Genomic DNA, 15,941 nt, shown 5'->3' with positions numbered 1-15,941 from the left:
AGTTATACTCTCCATTTTTCTTCTCTTCCATGACTTGATCAATTCAGATATTTTTTTTTTAGAATAACATTGGGATGTTAGGAAGATGCCAACACAATTAGATCTGGAACGGGCACTGATGTGGTGTTACAGGGATGCTTGATCCATCTGTCCTACATGCCCCCTTACTAGCAAGTAAAGGTAGCCAGCTCCTCCTCAGCGCCCAGTCCTCCTGACCATGATAGCAGGTTTGAGATATGTGGTATGGTCAGAGCAACAGGTTGGTTTATTGTCCTGCTCCAGCTTGTGGTGATCAAGTGCAGGGCTGCCTGATGATTACCCCTGGACTGTCCAAATGACAACCTTTGCATAGTTTATATTCCCCTTTTCTCATTTCTTGGCACTCCTCCTTGCTGCCTTTTTTGCCTCTCAAATAACCAATCCATCTGTAATTACTTTTTCCCAGTTGGTTCCCAGTTTTGTTACATATGTACCCATTCTAACATCATCCTCACAGGTTGAAAGGGAAAACTTTTTTGATGACAGACAAATGTAGGATAGTTTCCAATGATAAAAAATAATTTTATTATAAGTTGTTACAGAAATGCATAAAAGCATTCAAGTCTATTGTTGGAATATAATTCATTACTAATATGCTAAATATTTTATTTTTGTAAATCTGAACTCAGAAGTTCATTTCCCTTCAGGTGATTCAGATGGCTTTCCTTTTGTTTCTTAGCCTGTAGAATACATGGTTACTTTCTGTATTTGTCTTCATTGTGGGTATTATAGTAATTTTTTTGTAAGTAACATAACCCAAAACTCAGTATGTGTTTTTGAGGAAAAGCTGCTTATCTGGAAATTGTTGCAAGATATACTTCGTACAGAAGCAAGAGACTCACCTGGGAGAGGAAGACTGAGGTTTAAATAAGGACCTGGTTCAAGTACCAATCAGATACAGCAAACTATGTAAATCAGAGCTGTAGAGAGATTTGACAGTGTCATTTTCCTTTAATCTGAATATTTATGTCCATAACAAGCAATTTGGAATAAGTGGAGATCTACATAGTTGTTCTAAATATCCACTGGGGTGTAGTTTAATCATAAGAGGTAATGGAGTAAAATGTTGGTTAAGTTAGGGTTGACAAATATACTGCAAACTTTATAGCCATTATATGGCCATATGTAGTATAGCAAGTAGGAAAAAATGTCTGATGGTGAAAAAAGGTTATAAGCAAAATAAGTATTTGCCATTCTTAGCTGCAAATGTTATCTATGAAAAGATTTGTGTTTTCTATGTTAATGACAGAAATGAGTATTAGCTGTGAATTTTTTTTTGGTTGGTTTTTATTTCTACTTTTTGCCAAAGATGGCTGCAAAAACTTTCAAATTTTTTTTTCTTTTCCCAAACTTTAATAGCAGGCTCAGTGTGGTGGGTAAGTAGAGCAAATTGAAAGACTTGAAAGTAATAGTAGTAAATTTTTGTTTGATGGAGTGGAGAAGACAAACCAAATGAAAACAAATGCATGATTATTTAGTTAGAACAAGTTAGAAAGAAACCATCAGCTTTGACACTTCTGACTAAAGATGTGTAATGTTATAGAGACACAAACCAGAATGGATTACAGTGACTGAGGCACAAACTGAACTGACAGTAATGTTCCAACCATCATCATCAGAAATGTATAGTACGGAAAGAGAATTGCTTGTATGACTTTTTAGCTTAATTTCAAGGAAATGAAATCTCAGCCTAGGCAACAGCTACTGTAATATTGATTTCCTTGACAGGGAAAATGTCACTTACTGAAATGATCTGATTGTCTTAAAAACAAAAAGGGAAGAGTAGCATCAAGTAGTGCATCTGTTGCCATTTGGAGGGGAGGGGTAGGTTTTTTTTCTCAAGAGATGCTTCCACAAATAGGAGACGTTGATAATAAAGGAGAATTAGCACATAATAGACCTAAGAGACTTTCCTCAAATCCTCAGTACAATTGCTCTTTTAGTTTAGTAACATGTACTTCTGTTCTGACACAAGTGACTTTAAATAATGATGTGAATTTGTATGTTAGGAATATGAGAGTGAGGTTCATGCAGCCAAACTTGGGCCTATAAGTCTTCAGATGTTGTTTTGTTGTTTGTTTTTGGTTTTTTTTCTGTGATTCCTGTATAGCTAATGCTGAGAGGGAGGCTGAACCACCTTTTTCCTTTGAGATATGTTTACATATATATTGTATATGTGTGTATCTTTGTCATGTATCTCCCATATGTAGGTATCTAATTATCCTGTAAATATCACTTCCAATCCCCTCCATGAACTTTTCAGCTTTTCAAAGTGCACCATAAGGAAATTCAAGAGAAATACTGAATTTTTAGGCGCCTCCATTTATATGTTGTGTTTTTAGTTACTCAGCCTTGCTCTATCTGCTTATGCTGAATTTCTTTTGCTCTTTCCTGTTACATTGTGGGGAAAAAAACCCCTTGTTTTTGCTAGAATTGAACCTAACTTACTTTGAATCAAGTCACAAGTAACAATGCCAAAGTAATTAAAAATCTTCCCGCTGATTTCAATAAGTTTTTCAACAGGCAGAAAACAGGGATGTAGTAGAGCAAATACATAGGCCCATAACTGGATAGCAGAGGTGTACAGAGGCAGGCACAAGACAGTTTTGATTACTGAAAAGAGAATAGCCACATTTACTATGCCAGAAGTGCCTTTTTGAGGTTTTAAAAAATGAATAATATTGTTCCTTTTAAAATAAATAGTTTGTTTTAATGGTTCTTTTGAATTAGCCATGCTGGGGGTTAATGACCAGTGCTATCACTTAAATAGTACTGTTCTCTGCTGGAGCTATGCTGGTCACTCCTGATATAACTAAAGAATTGACCAGATAAAGACATCTTGACAATAGCAGCTTGTAAGTCTCAACAGTAAGCTTTTAAGATGTTTTAAAAATTATGCAGTCTTGTAAGAAACACTAATTCTACTAAAAATGTTGGAGTAACCTCCCCAACTTTTAAGAACACATTTTTTTAAACTTCAAAAAAAATTCTGCATGTTGCCCTCATATAAAACAAACAAAAAACCCAATACACTGGCTGGTTTTGTTTATTTTATGCCTGATGACTTTTTAATCTTGTTTAGTAGGGACATTTTCGTTCATCATACGGTGGTTTTGCTTATGTTTTCCTTGAGTACCTTTGCGAATATTTGTGTAAGAGGTATATTCATGTTTTTCTCTAATAATGTATTTTTATTTGTATAACATGATATTTTGTAGATATAAATCTAAATTCATGCATTTACTTGCTTTAATTTCTTTGGGCAATTTTTCTAACTAACACACATTTTGTAGTAATTCTACTGGGAATTACTACAAGAATGTAGTAATTCCCATCTGAGTTCTGTATGTTTAGTCTGTTATGAATATTCAGATTAGGCAGTGAATAAACATTGATACAAAGTGGAAATTTGTTAGCTTTAAAAAGCTCATAAATATACTATTGTGAGTTTAAGATCTCAGGCAAGTTTTTCCTCTTACTTGGAAAAATAAGAAAGCATTGGTAATCCCTAATATGGATTTCTAGTAAGTAGAAGGATAATGCTTTATTATCATATACCTTTTACAATTCAGAACCTTGCAACAATTGCTACTTGTTGTTATGGTCTTCATTTCATCTCTCTCTTGATGCGACTTGCAGCACGAAATTGAATACAGTTATGTTATAGGCAATGAAAGAGAATTAGTTTGAAGTGTATAAAGTTACATTTGTGTTTTCTTTTGTTAACAGTTGGAGCTGAAAATGGACAAGAAGCAATTGAAAGCGGAGCTGTTTTTCTCTTTAAGACATTTCACAGGAAAGAATGTGTTGGTCATGATGAGACAAAGGCGATCAAGCAGATGTTTGGGCCATTTCCATCATCATCTGCTACTGCAGCTTGTAATGCCACATGTCGGATTGCTTCTCACTTCACTGAAGAACAGCTTACAGCCCTCATACAGATGGCTGAAGAGCAAAATGGTGATAACAGAGTGTTCTTCGGTAAAAATATAGTGTTTTCATTTGACATGCATGATTTGGATCACTCTGAGGAGCTGCCTGTGAATGGTGAGGCTGATGCGCAGAAAATTATAAGCTTAGATTATAACAAATTTCTGAATAACCAGCTGAATCACTTACAGAATTACTGTGATGAGAAATCTGATCTCAAGTCTTTGGAAAAAGTGGATGATTCTTTTTTATGGTGTGAAGTTGGGAAGTATCTGAATGAATCTCAAGGGGGTACCCCTGGAGGGCCAACAACAGAAGACCTTTGCTGTACTTTGTACGAGATGCTTGCTTCTACCAAAAGTGGCGATGAACTTCAAAATGAGGTACAGTAGCATATTAACCATACTGTGTGTATTTGCACATTGCACAAATATACAATTATTTCATGTTGGATTATGGCAACATACTTTATCCAAGTGTTATCTATGCTTTTTTTTTTGTCTTGAGAAAAATTATATGGCAGCATCTTAATTTACCAGGCAGAAGATGGATGCAGCATGAATTTTATGTGAATAGCCTCCTTTCCCCCATAACAGACAGGCTATTTATTTTTTTTTTTGCCATTCACTCAGCTTCTCCATACTTTCTTTTTAAGTAGTAGCCAATTTAAACTACCATAAAAGTGTGAGAATTTGCAAAGCCAAACTGAAGTTAACTTTCTTGGGCAGGTTCCATCTCCAGTTTCAAAGCCTTCCTGTTGTTGTAAGGAAAGTTGGAGGACTGTGCAGGTGGTGCTACTTTAAAACTTTGTCATATCACTTCTATTTCTTTCGATAAAGAAAGGGGGAGGGTTTATCACAAGAAGGGCAGAGAAAGCTTGAGGGAGAGGGAACAGTTGCTGGGGGGCTGGAGTTGAAGGATAAGCATAGTGGTAGAAAGGGGAAGAGCATGATTAAAGGCTGGTGAAGAGGCTTTCAAGGTGTGTGCAGGAGAGATGATTGGATTAATCTAGACAAGAGAGAACTGTTTCTGAATGGGCTTGGGAAAGAATTCCTGCAGTTTGCCAATTGCTTCTTCCTGTGCACTTTCGTGATAAGTTTACTTTATTTTTCCTACCTTGCCCTGCTTTCCTCCCCTGAAAACATCCAGTACTTAAATTCTCAAACTAACTTTTCAGAAAGTCTTTGAAATGTTGAAAATTTGCTACAGAAATACAACTGATGGTAGGAATAGACAATCCTGTGAAAGGCAGTATAATGAAAATTTGCTAGAATTTTGCCATTACAGTTGCAGATTTTATTCTTCTTAACAAAAAACATTAAGTGATAGAGAAGAGGACCTGAATGTTTCATTTTAGGTTTAGATAACTATGTATCGATATCTATTGCATAATGATATAGTTGTTGAAGTCATATTCTTGTTTTGTTTGGTAGTCAGTAGACTGGATTTTGGCTGTCCTTTGAGCTATTTGCTGTATATTAATATTTTCTTCTTCTAATTTGAGAACCTAAATATTAATATAAAGGGAAGCTGACCTAATTTCTACTGCATTAAAATATATTTGAAAAATAACACTTTTATGCATGTCTGCAAACAGTTTCATATTTTGGGTGGTTGTATTGACGGAAGACGCATGAAAATAGAAGACTGAACAGGTGTTGGAGGAGATTAGATAAAGAAACTTGCATGTCAAATGAAACAGAGTACCTTCTTTTGCCATAGGTACCTGAAGTTTTAGTTGTACAGAGATAAAGATTTCTTTTTTTTTTCTAGATCAGCAAAAGACTTTTCAGATATAGTCACAGGGTATGCAGAAATAATTCCATACTTCTGCATAATGCCTACTTAATGCCTAAGTTTAATTTGTAAAATGTTAAAGGAAATGCTTGAAACCTTTCACTTGAAGCAAGAAGAAATAACTTTATTTTTATTTTGCAACTTTATGATCATAATGGATTAATAAATCAATTGGCAGAAAGTGCAAACTATCAGTTTTTATGTAGATCGCCAATAAAGACTTCCTTTCCTTTTTTTGGAACAGACACTTTCTGGCAAAATTTCTGTTTTGATGGCTTTACAGGAGTTTTAATTTGATAATATGAAAAAAATTGTTTACTCTGCCAATGTAGACATACCTTTCTGAAGATTATTTAACAAGAGTAAATCCTTTTCTTTGCGTTACTGGAGAGAAAAAGGATTCTGTCCCTTGAGTGTCTGAAACCTGTATCTTATTTTGGATTTTTAGTAATAAAAAAATAAATTTTCTCCCCATTCTGCTTATTTCTGCCCCCATGTTGCCTTTCCTTGCAATGATCTCATTAACTCATTGTTCATTGCACAATGTGTGGGTTGAGGAGGGGGTAAGACTAATTTGAACCTGACCACCTTTTGTTAAAAGCTAGCGGGAGTTTGCATTGTGCTCTCTGTAAGAGTAGTCATGACTTGAAAATTTCTTCTGGGTTTTGGATTTTGCCATGACTTAGGGATGGCTTTTTTATTATTATTATTACAGCAGTTTTGCTGGTGGCATCATTAAGAGCAGGTGGTGTTTTTAAACCTGAAGATAACACATTTCTAGAACTAGGTCATAGATTTGCCTTATGAGATGGTATAACAAGTATGTGTTTGATCATGCATACTGAAAATCTTACATTAATTGGTGTGATGCATACATGCTAAAGTCTCCATGCTCTACGAAATTTTTTTTCTTTATAAGCCAAGAAAAAAGAACTATTGATATGAAAGGATGATAATTCTTTGTAAATAAAAATCCAGATCTGTAAAATACATTTTCATATTTTAAAACAGTGGCCATGTCTATTCTTCTGTTTAGGAAGATATCACTGCCTGTTTATTATTAAACAAGAAAAAAATATGCTGGTGGTGAGGATATTGGCAAGTGGACTTCTCTAAGACAATTTCATTTGATCCTTAAGCAAAGTTTATTAAGATCCCAGATCACATTAAGGATATGAGATCATAAGATCATTTCAGGGGTGACATCCTGGGGTTTTTTTGTAGTGTATGTATAGGCACACACATATATGTTATTTAGGTTTTTATCTACTTAAACTCTATGAGGAATTGAAATGAGCCTCTTTGTCCAGCACTGTATAGCTTACGTTTAAAATGGTTGGTGAGGTACAAGAAAGATGTCTGTCTTTGTTTTCACTATTTAAGAACATTCCACACTTCCTTTGGGACAGTTTGTTTGTCTAGCACATCACTGGTGACTGTTAATTAGAGGAAAATTAATTCTTATGCTTGGAGTGATATGGGAGTTATAACTCTTTTTCTAAGTGTTTAGGACACGTGCTTTTCATTGGGGACATCAAGTCTAGTAAAGCTAAACGACAGCTACCGGAGCATGCTTTTCACTGTATGTCAGATTTTGTTGATGAGTATGAAATGGTAATGATGTGGTAACAAGAACATTATTTAAAAACAGGAAGAAAAAGCTGATGACAAATTATAGAGTTTAGCCCAATAACCATCGTGCTTTTTTAAAATGAAAACTTAGTATGCAGTGTATTCCTCAATTCTAGTACTCAGTTTCTAGTATATGATGCTTTCAGAATGAAGACTTGAGGCACCTCAGAGCATTTTAGCAACTTCGCCACCTAACCACTCCCAGGATAACTAGGAAAAAGTTGGAGGAGTTTAGTCCCTCTTTGGTTACACCATGCTGTTCTCAGAGGGTGTTTCTCTTTCTTCTGTGAAGTCTTGTCATAATTTATCTGCAAAATTTTTCTGAATTTTATTCTGGAGATACCTATCTCTTTTTACACTAATGCAAAGGTGTGTTATCCTGTTATCGTAACAAAACAGGAAGAAATTTCCTATAGAGATAAAATAACTAGAGGAAAAAAAGGAAATGCAATCAGAATTGTGTTAAGATTATAGGTTATACTGTATAGATTATGAAAAATTGTGCAATTTATGTCAGGACAAGGAAAGAAATTTGCTCAAATAAAATGAAGAAACATTAATGTCATTCAGCGTATTGTATTAGATGGTGTTTCCCAGACAAAATAATGTTCAATGCTCTATAAATTACTAGGAGAACACTAGGCTATGATGTGAAACAGCAGAACTGTTTCCAGATAATTACACTGTAAGTAGTAGTTTGCATATCATGTGAGTAGTACATATGTTTACTTATATCTATATATGATACATTTATTAGTCTATAAAATAAGACACAAGAAGTTTACTGCTTAGGCTGCTTTTGTCTGCTTTATAGTTGTGACTGTCTCCAGTTCTCTGCGTTAAAAGGTAATGTATACATGTACTTGAACTATAGCATCCAGGGCTTCCATCTGTTAAATGCAATCCAGCAAACTGTCATAGTGGGAAACAAACATTCCTTTCTTTATTTAATTTCTAAGAATAATCCATTATTCATCATTCTTACTAAAAAAGTGCAATATGGCTTCTGCCTTGTCGTAAACACCTGAGAACACTCAGGTGATGTAAACTACAGTAAGAGACCAACAGATAGTAACGTGGAGTTTGAAGGTGCTGAACCCTTCCTTCAAGGGTCAAAAACGTTCCTTTCAAATCAAAGTAGACCTGAAATCAGAAAAGTACAAGTTGTGGAATATAGGTTTTATATGATGGAAAAAAAAAAAGAGGTCAAGAGTTGGGCAACACCTCTTCCTGTATGTATTCCTTAATAGATCCATCCAGTAATATACTCATCATTAGAGCCAGAAGGTTACAGCTTTATTACTGAAATTCAGTTCTTTTCATGCTTGTTTCAGAATGGAAGTGAATAGATTATTTTGTTGTTTCATTAAGTAGGATTTTTTTTCCAGTGTGGTGTTTGTGTGTCTCTGAATGCTTGATGTAGCAACAGGCTTTTAGACAGCTTTCCCCAGGCTCTGCTGTGTGAAGCTCTGTTGTCTATCAGGCTCCTGCCTGTAACTTTTCTTCAGCTGCCTTTGTCACTGGTGACAATATAATGATTCCCCCCCCACCTTGAGTTCATCTACATTGTTTCTGTTGCCCTATTCTAATCCCACCACAAATGTCTGCCTATGTGCTTTGTTGGTCGAACCTGTAAATGCTCTTGGGATCAAGAACAAGGGGAACTTAACTAATTTGTCAGTTCAACTAACTGACAGGAAGCTCCTCTGTGTCTGCCACCAGCCTTTCTGCAAAAGTACAGAAGACTAAAGGAAAGCAAAGTCTATTTAAACTTTCACAGAATCTGGAAGGGACCTTTTCTGTCAGTGATACAATATCTTATCCTAAGGAAGACTTATTAATAAAAGAATGTGGGAAAGTTTGTCCCAACTTCTCCACTCAAGACTGCTCCAAAGTCTTGTTGCCTGGGTGCTTAAAATGAACCCTTGTTATCTGCTTTCTAGCTTTCTTCAGGGCTGGTTTTATGATCACTTTTCCTGTGCTACGGTTGTCCTCATTTTTTTTTTTAAAAAAAAACAATTTAAAAAATGAGCATCAAAGAACTGTGCTTGTAACTTCCCCCCCCCCCCCAGACAATGCTATGCCTTTTCAACACTGCCTTTCCTTTCATTTACCCTTCAGGCAGTTCCTTGCCAACTTTTAATTCTTCTGTTAATGCTCATCTTCACAAATTTAACCAAGTCCTCATGTGAAAAATTGCGATGTTTTAAATGCAGTCCACATGTGAGACAACGGCTATTTCTTCATTTTCTAGATTAATGAAGTGTTAGACCAAGTGATGTATCATTAGTAAGCCCATGCTGCGTTTATGCCATTTTCTACTTACCTGCATTTTTAATTTTTTTTCCAAAATACATCCTTTTAACTCTTCTCCAGTCATATTATTTTTCTTATTCACAGTGTTACTGCACTTGTAGATATGTGCTCCCCGACCTACAACTTCATGTGTCAGTTTTCGAAGATTTATGAGAGATTATCTTGCACTCAAGCTGCGAGAACAGTGAGCGCTCTGAATTTTGTTCCCAGCTTTGATGTGATCATTTTCATATCCATACTCTTTTCTCTTTAACCACCTTATCTTTATATCCAAATTCAAATATTTTTCTTTAACTAGAGACAAATTTTAATTTTAATTTTAAAATTTAAATGAATTAAAGTAACAGGTCAGTAATTAAGACTAAATGATTAAGAGCCAAAATTTCCCTTTCAAAAGGCAAATTTGTGCTGCAGTGAGGGACCTAGATAGTGAAGTCAGCTGGTCTGTGGAAAACAGGCCTGGATACTTTCAAAGCAAAAGACACCAAAATTATTCCCTGATGTAGGGATATGAGCCAATAAATAAAAGAAACACATAGGAGGAGATGAGGTTTTTTGGTTTGTTTTTTTTTCCTCTGTAGTCATCTTTTAAGAAGTCTTTCCAGTCTACCCAGTCAAATCTAGTATAGCATCTCCACTTTCTGGAAACATACACTGTTCCTTATAAGTAGGAGATTCACATAAAAAACTCTTATTAAATGATGGTTGCAGTTAAATAAGGAAAAGAAAAGGTATTCACAGATCATAAAGTCTTTTCCTGAGTTAGACAAACTTGGATTTCAATGTGTTTTATTGATATTTGAAAACTAAGTTGTATTTCTAAAACTGCATCATTCAGCCTGCAGTGATTACTTTTTTTTTTCCTTAGAATTTCTTCATATCTAAACCAAAACATTATAGACAGATCTGGCAATAGAAGTAGCAGCCTCACGCTGCTGCTTGCAAGTCACAGGGCACGTCACGTAAACCAGGATCGGTCAGTGTTGTTAATTCTGATCAGAATGGAAACTATACAGCTCAGAAGTCAACAGATAATAGATTTTTTTTTCCCTAGCCCTTTAGTTACAGTTGATTTTTTTCTCTCTTTTTTTTTTTTTTCCCCAGAAAGCTTTTTATCATGGATACTATAGAAAGGTGCATTTTTTTTTTTAGAACATAGAAAGCTGCTGGGGTGGGGGGGTAATACTGGCTGCTGAATCAATTTCTGATATGCATATTAATATTGAGTAGTAAGTTATTGTGGAAACTGATGGGTTGATAAAGGAGATAAGACTCCTTAAATTTGCCTGGATAATGTTCACGGTTGTGTTTTCTGGGCTTTATAAGGGAAAAACTCCACTCAGTGTTTCACAGTGCTGCAAGGAAAGAATATTTTGTGAGGCTGGGTAAGTATCACCTTCATCTATCATGTTTTCTTTCAAAAAGCCCCACAGTTCTTGGATTACCATCATTTAACTTCATCTGATGCTGTCCCCTCTTATTGAACAAAACTTCCTTCCCCCCCCCCCCACATGCCCCTAAAGTTGAAAAAGTTATAATTAAAAAATGGTGATACTGCATTTCACATGATAGTCTGATCATGACAAAAGGTGTGTCTAGGCTGACTTTGATCAGTACTTGCCTCTTATGCTAGAGAATACGCGTCATCAACTAGATTTTTTACCTGTACTGTCAATACTATTTTATTGCTAGGTATGCTTGTTTCATTTTGCTTATAAAATGGAGAGGAAGGCAACCAGCACAGAGCAAAAGCTATGAAAACTATCTGTAGTTATTATTCAAATGTTGGGCTTCCTTAATTAACATTACACTCTTATGCATTTTACTGTCCTGCTTTGAGCAGTAAGATGAACAAATAAAATCTGAAAGGTGTAGGGTGGTGTCCAGTACGGGCATACTGGACTGAGTCCAGCAAAGGGCCACAGGGATGATGAAGGGACTGGAGAGTCTGATATACAAGGAGAGACTGAGAGCTGGGGTTGTTCAGCCTGGAGAAGGGAAGGCTGAGGCGGATCTGATCTGGTCAGATCTGGTGGTGAGGGAGTAAAGAAGATGGAGTCAGACTCCTCTCGGTGATACCCAGTGGCAGGACGAGAGGCAATGGGCATAAACTGAAATACAGGATGTTCCATGTAAACATGAAAAATTTTTGTCACTGTGAGGGTGGTCAGGCATAGGAGCAGTTTGCTCAAGAGGTTGTGGAATCTCCAACCCTGGAGACCAGGTCATCTCCAGAGGTTCCTTCCAACCGTAACTGTTCTGTGATTCTGTCATTTCAATCGAATAAATAGAAGTAGTTGGAGAAAATTCTTCTGTTATATTTATTCCTAATTCTGTATTAACTCTTCATTTTTCCTGATTGATTTCTTGCATTAAAATCAAGTGTAAACTATCCCTTACCCTAATATGTTATTTTTTTAAGTTAAAAAAACTTACTGTTTTGTAACAAGTTCCTTGTTAGTTGAATCTCATAATAAATCAGTGGAGTGGGCCTTTTAAGTACTTGCATTTTAACCTTATGTGTAACTTCATTAATGAATTACGGTATACAGGAAATAAATAGTCCTTGTGTTGCAAGTAATCTCAATTAGGTTTTAAAGTGACCTTGATTTCAGATGTGTTAAATTGGTCTCCTAAATTAAGTATCTATAAATAATGGACACTTGTTGTTCAGAGAAATCATTTGTTTAGTTTCCTGCATTAAACAGGAATCTGTAATAGTCATTCTCTTAAGAGAAAATGCATACAGTCTTAATTTACATGACCAAATTTCTAATACACTTTAAAAGCCTAACATTATTTATGTGGACATTTAAATTTTTTTCAAGTGTAAGCTAAGACATGTAACATTGTGAAATGAGATTGAAATACAGTTCAACAGGAAAGAGCATATTTTAGAGCTTATAATGCAAACTAGCTATAAAAGGATTTTTGAATTACAACAGGTTGCACACACTTGCTCACTAATTCAGGTAAGCAAATGGAGGAGCATATACAGCATTGCACAAAATCACATTACTTCGGAATAAGATGAAGCAAGTGTGCGTAGATTTTGTTTCCTACCAGTAACTTAGTGTGCTGTTTGTCAGTAGCACACTCTGCAGACACTGTTCTCTGTATTTACTTGCTTCTTGCCCATTGCTTTCAAGAGTAGTCAGAACTTTAGTGTTACATTTTACAAATAAAAACTATATGTTCTAGCTATTAGTATCCAAACGTTTGATGACCTGAGAAACATTTAAGTCTCATTTCTAAACCTGAATTCAGTGTAATAATTCTCAGGTCTGTATTGAGAGTGAGTCCCTGAGTGGTCTGAATATGTAATTTATATTAAGAGCTCTGAACTCTTCACAGTTCACATTATAATCCTGACTGTGAAAAGTGCTTTGATGTTTCATTTTTTGCAGACCTGTGTGGTGCTCAGGTGCTAGTTTTGAGATCATTCTTCTAGCATACTGTGCAGGCTCCAACAGAGGTGCTTTAGAGAAACAGGCTGCATTACCTGTGCACGCCGCAATCAGCTCTGGCTCAATATTTGGCTAATGCTTTTGCTTGGCTCAGAGGGCAAGTGGAACTTGTTTGTGTATGCTGCGTAGCCATTCCCCAAGTTACAGGCTGACCTCCATCAGAAGAGTGCAGTGTGCAGGTGTAAAAGTAGATGTGTACTTTTCTTTCCTTAAGCAAAATATGACATGAAGTGTCAGCTTTTTTGATGCTTTGTAGAATGCTGGATATTGGACTTTGCAAATGCTTAGCTCCTCCAAATATCAAACATGAATGTTCTGCTATTGGAAACTCAGTTTCACTTGTCACTAGCTCGGCACATCAGTCTAATTGCGTGTGCTTCAGTGCTCCCAGAAGGTTCTCTGTTCCCTGTCAAAGCCAAAGCTTGGCTTTTCTGTATAAGCTGCTGCTCTTCTCTTCAGGCTTAAGACTCCCAGCTGCAGCTTTTCTAACTCGTCTGAAGCAGAACCAAAGGTGCTCTGAGAGCCCCAGCACAAGGCTGCTGGTTTCCCTGCATAGTTTTCATCAAACCATTATTAGGTGGAGAAAGACAACTTTGGTGTCAAAATGTGATTTCGCAGAACTTGAAGCCAATAGAAGTAGTTTTAGTATATAGCCTTTAGAAAGCGTAGTGGGAAACACTATTTGAAATATAATAAATAGCATAATCTACTGAGGCATAAGTAAACAGTACAGCTTGTTAGTGAATGAGAAAATTAAATTGGCCAGAAACTGAAGTCAGAGGTGAAATGGCTGATGTGATTGTCCAAAATGAAAGAAATAAGAAAATGGAATATATTTTGAAATAATAATTAAACATGTGTAAGTGCAAAGACAAAAATTATAGGATAAAATACTGGCATCATTAAAATCAGTTGGAGGTTTGTCCTTGATATCCAAAGGGTTTTGTTTTTACTACTTGTCTTAGTCTGTGCTTATGTTTTTAACTTATTTTACAGAGGTGATTTCGGAACTGTTTATATGTATACCTGATGTTTTACATGCACAGCCAGCAAAATAACACCATTATAAAATAGGATTGCACTAACATGTATTTCTATGTGGCTTGGGAAATTTTTGACACTTAGAAGAGCTTCAATGTTATGTTGCTATTGCATTTTTATGAGAATTTCCCGCAGAGGAACTGGATATCTGGTTACATTCTCACTGGTTAACTACTCTTTACTGATTTTTAACTAGTTTAATCCAGTGCGCTTTACAGTGTTAATAAAATAGTCTTGAACAACTGATATAAGCAGATGTAGTAATAACTACATAAAACATTTAGCAAAAACTGAATGCTTGTGTAAGCAGAGGGTAGTCATACTGCAACTTTTTTGTTCAAAATGGAAAATAGAGTTAGATTACATTATGGGTTTTTGTCATAAAAACTTTGATTAAACAGCTTGTTTTAGAGCATGAACTATTTTTTTTATGAGCTATCGTATTTATTACTTAGTTATTTATCGTAAGAGACAACAGATGATGTGAAACAGCTTTCAAAAATGCATTAATCCAGGGAAAATCTTGGATATTTGATGCCAAAACTGAGTGTCTCAGGAATATATTTCTTTCAAGCTGCAGAAGTTCTTCAGACCTCTAAACTCAGCGTGTTAATGCTGTGCTGAGCTAGGCATGGACTCTGCAGAAAAGCAACAAAAGCATTCTGTGCTTCAGCATCTTGTATTACTATATATTATAAATATTATAAATATAGTATATTATATAGGTAGTTATATATTACTATCTTGTATTACTCGGCAATGTTTATTGAAGCCTTAAGTTTGTGGAGATTAGGTTTGTGGAGGCTACGTGTAAGAATAGCAAAAAATCATGGTACTTTGTTATGTAGAAGTCATTATTAAACCTTTCCTTATTAATGTTAAGTTCATTAAAGAACAAAATAAAACTGTGGAAGTTAGTTGAGTGAAGGGATTCGCAAGTGGAGTTTTGGAATAAGGAGTCTACTGACTCTCCTTACTCAAAATAATCAAATTAAATGTTAAATATCCTGACATGCTAGTTAAATTGGCATCTTTTAAAAAATGCAGACGCTGAAAAAATAAAAATATGCATCTGGGTATGTAGATATTTAAATAAAAAACAAAAAAGCCACAACCAGAAAATGTTGTTTTGACTGAATGTATTTCAAAAACATCAATATCTGTATGTTTACATCCCATTGCAAAGACCTTAAAGACCTTCATTGTAAGCACTGCCAGATACTTTCAGTGTTACAACTACTTTTCATAGTTGATCTTAAGTGGAGAATGTTAGTGTAGACTGCCTATTGATAGGGAAAGCAGTTCAGAAGATTACTTCATCATTACTATATATAGAAGGTGCTAAAAAATAATTGGAAAAGAGTTCACAGGAGGTCCATCGTATAGAAGGTAGCATGTGAAATAAAGCATGGAAAACTGAGGAAATGAAATATGAAAAAATAATTGCCAGTCTGGCTTGATGCGAAGAAGTAGCAGTAGTACAAACATATTTAGTGTGGGAGTAATCCATCAGCGGACTGTGGCTTGCAGGAAAAGGCACTCGGAGAGAGGGAGAGGATAGCAATAGACTGGCAGCATAAAACAAACGTTTTTGTAAATATTGGCTGTTGTTCTTAGTGAGGAAAAATGTCAGTTAACTTTCAGATTCTAGGCAAGTTTGTTTCCAGTGCTAGCGTAGCTTTTGCAGTAACCGAGCAATTTTCACCGTTAAAAGAAATG

General features: G+C 35.5%; 1 protein-coding gene across 4 annotated transcripts in view; it reads left to right on the top strand.

Moving 5' to 3' along the window:
• Window positions 1-15,941, top strand: part of ASCC3 (activating signal cointegrator 1 complex subunit 3) — a 291,790-nt gene that overhangs the window by 24,225 nt on the left and 251,624 nt on the right. For 3 of the 4 annotated variants that reach the window (XM_072855573.1, XM_072855572.1, XM_072855574.1), the window contains exon 4: window positions 3,769-4,352. In XM_072855573.1, coding sequence (XP_072711674.1) covers window positions 3,769-4,352 — 584 coding nt within the window. Of the gene's footprint in view, window positions 1-3,768; window positions 4,353-15,941 lie in introns of those variants that run through there. The other variant, XM_072855575.1, reaches the window with a different exon arrangement.

The sequence above is a fragment of the Ciconia boyciana genome, chromosome 3 (assembly GCF_034638445.1).
Source record: "Ciconia boyciana chromosome 3, ASM3463844v1, whole genome shotgun sequence".
NCBI classification, from domain to species: domain Eukaryota; kingdom Metazoa; phylum Chordata; class Aves; order Ciconiiformes; family Ciconiidae; genus Ciconia; species Ciconia boyciana.
Note: the sequence above shows the minus strand (reverse complement) of the source record. Positions and strands in the feature narration are given on the sequence as shown.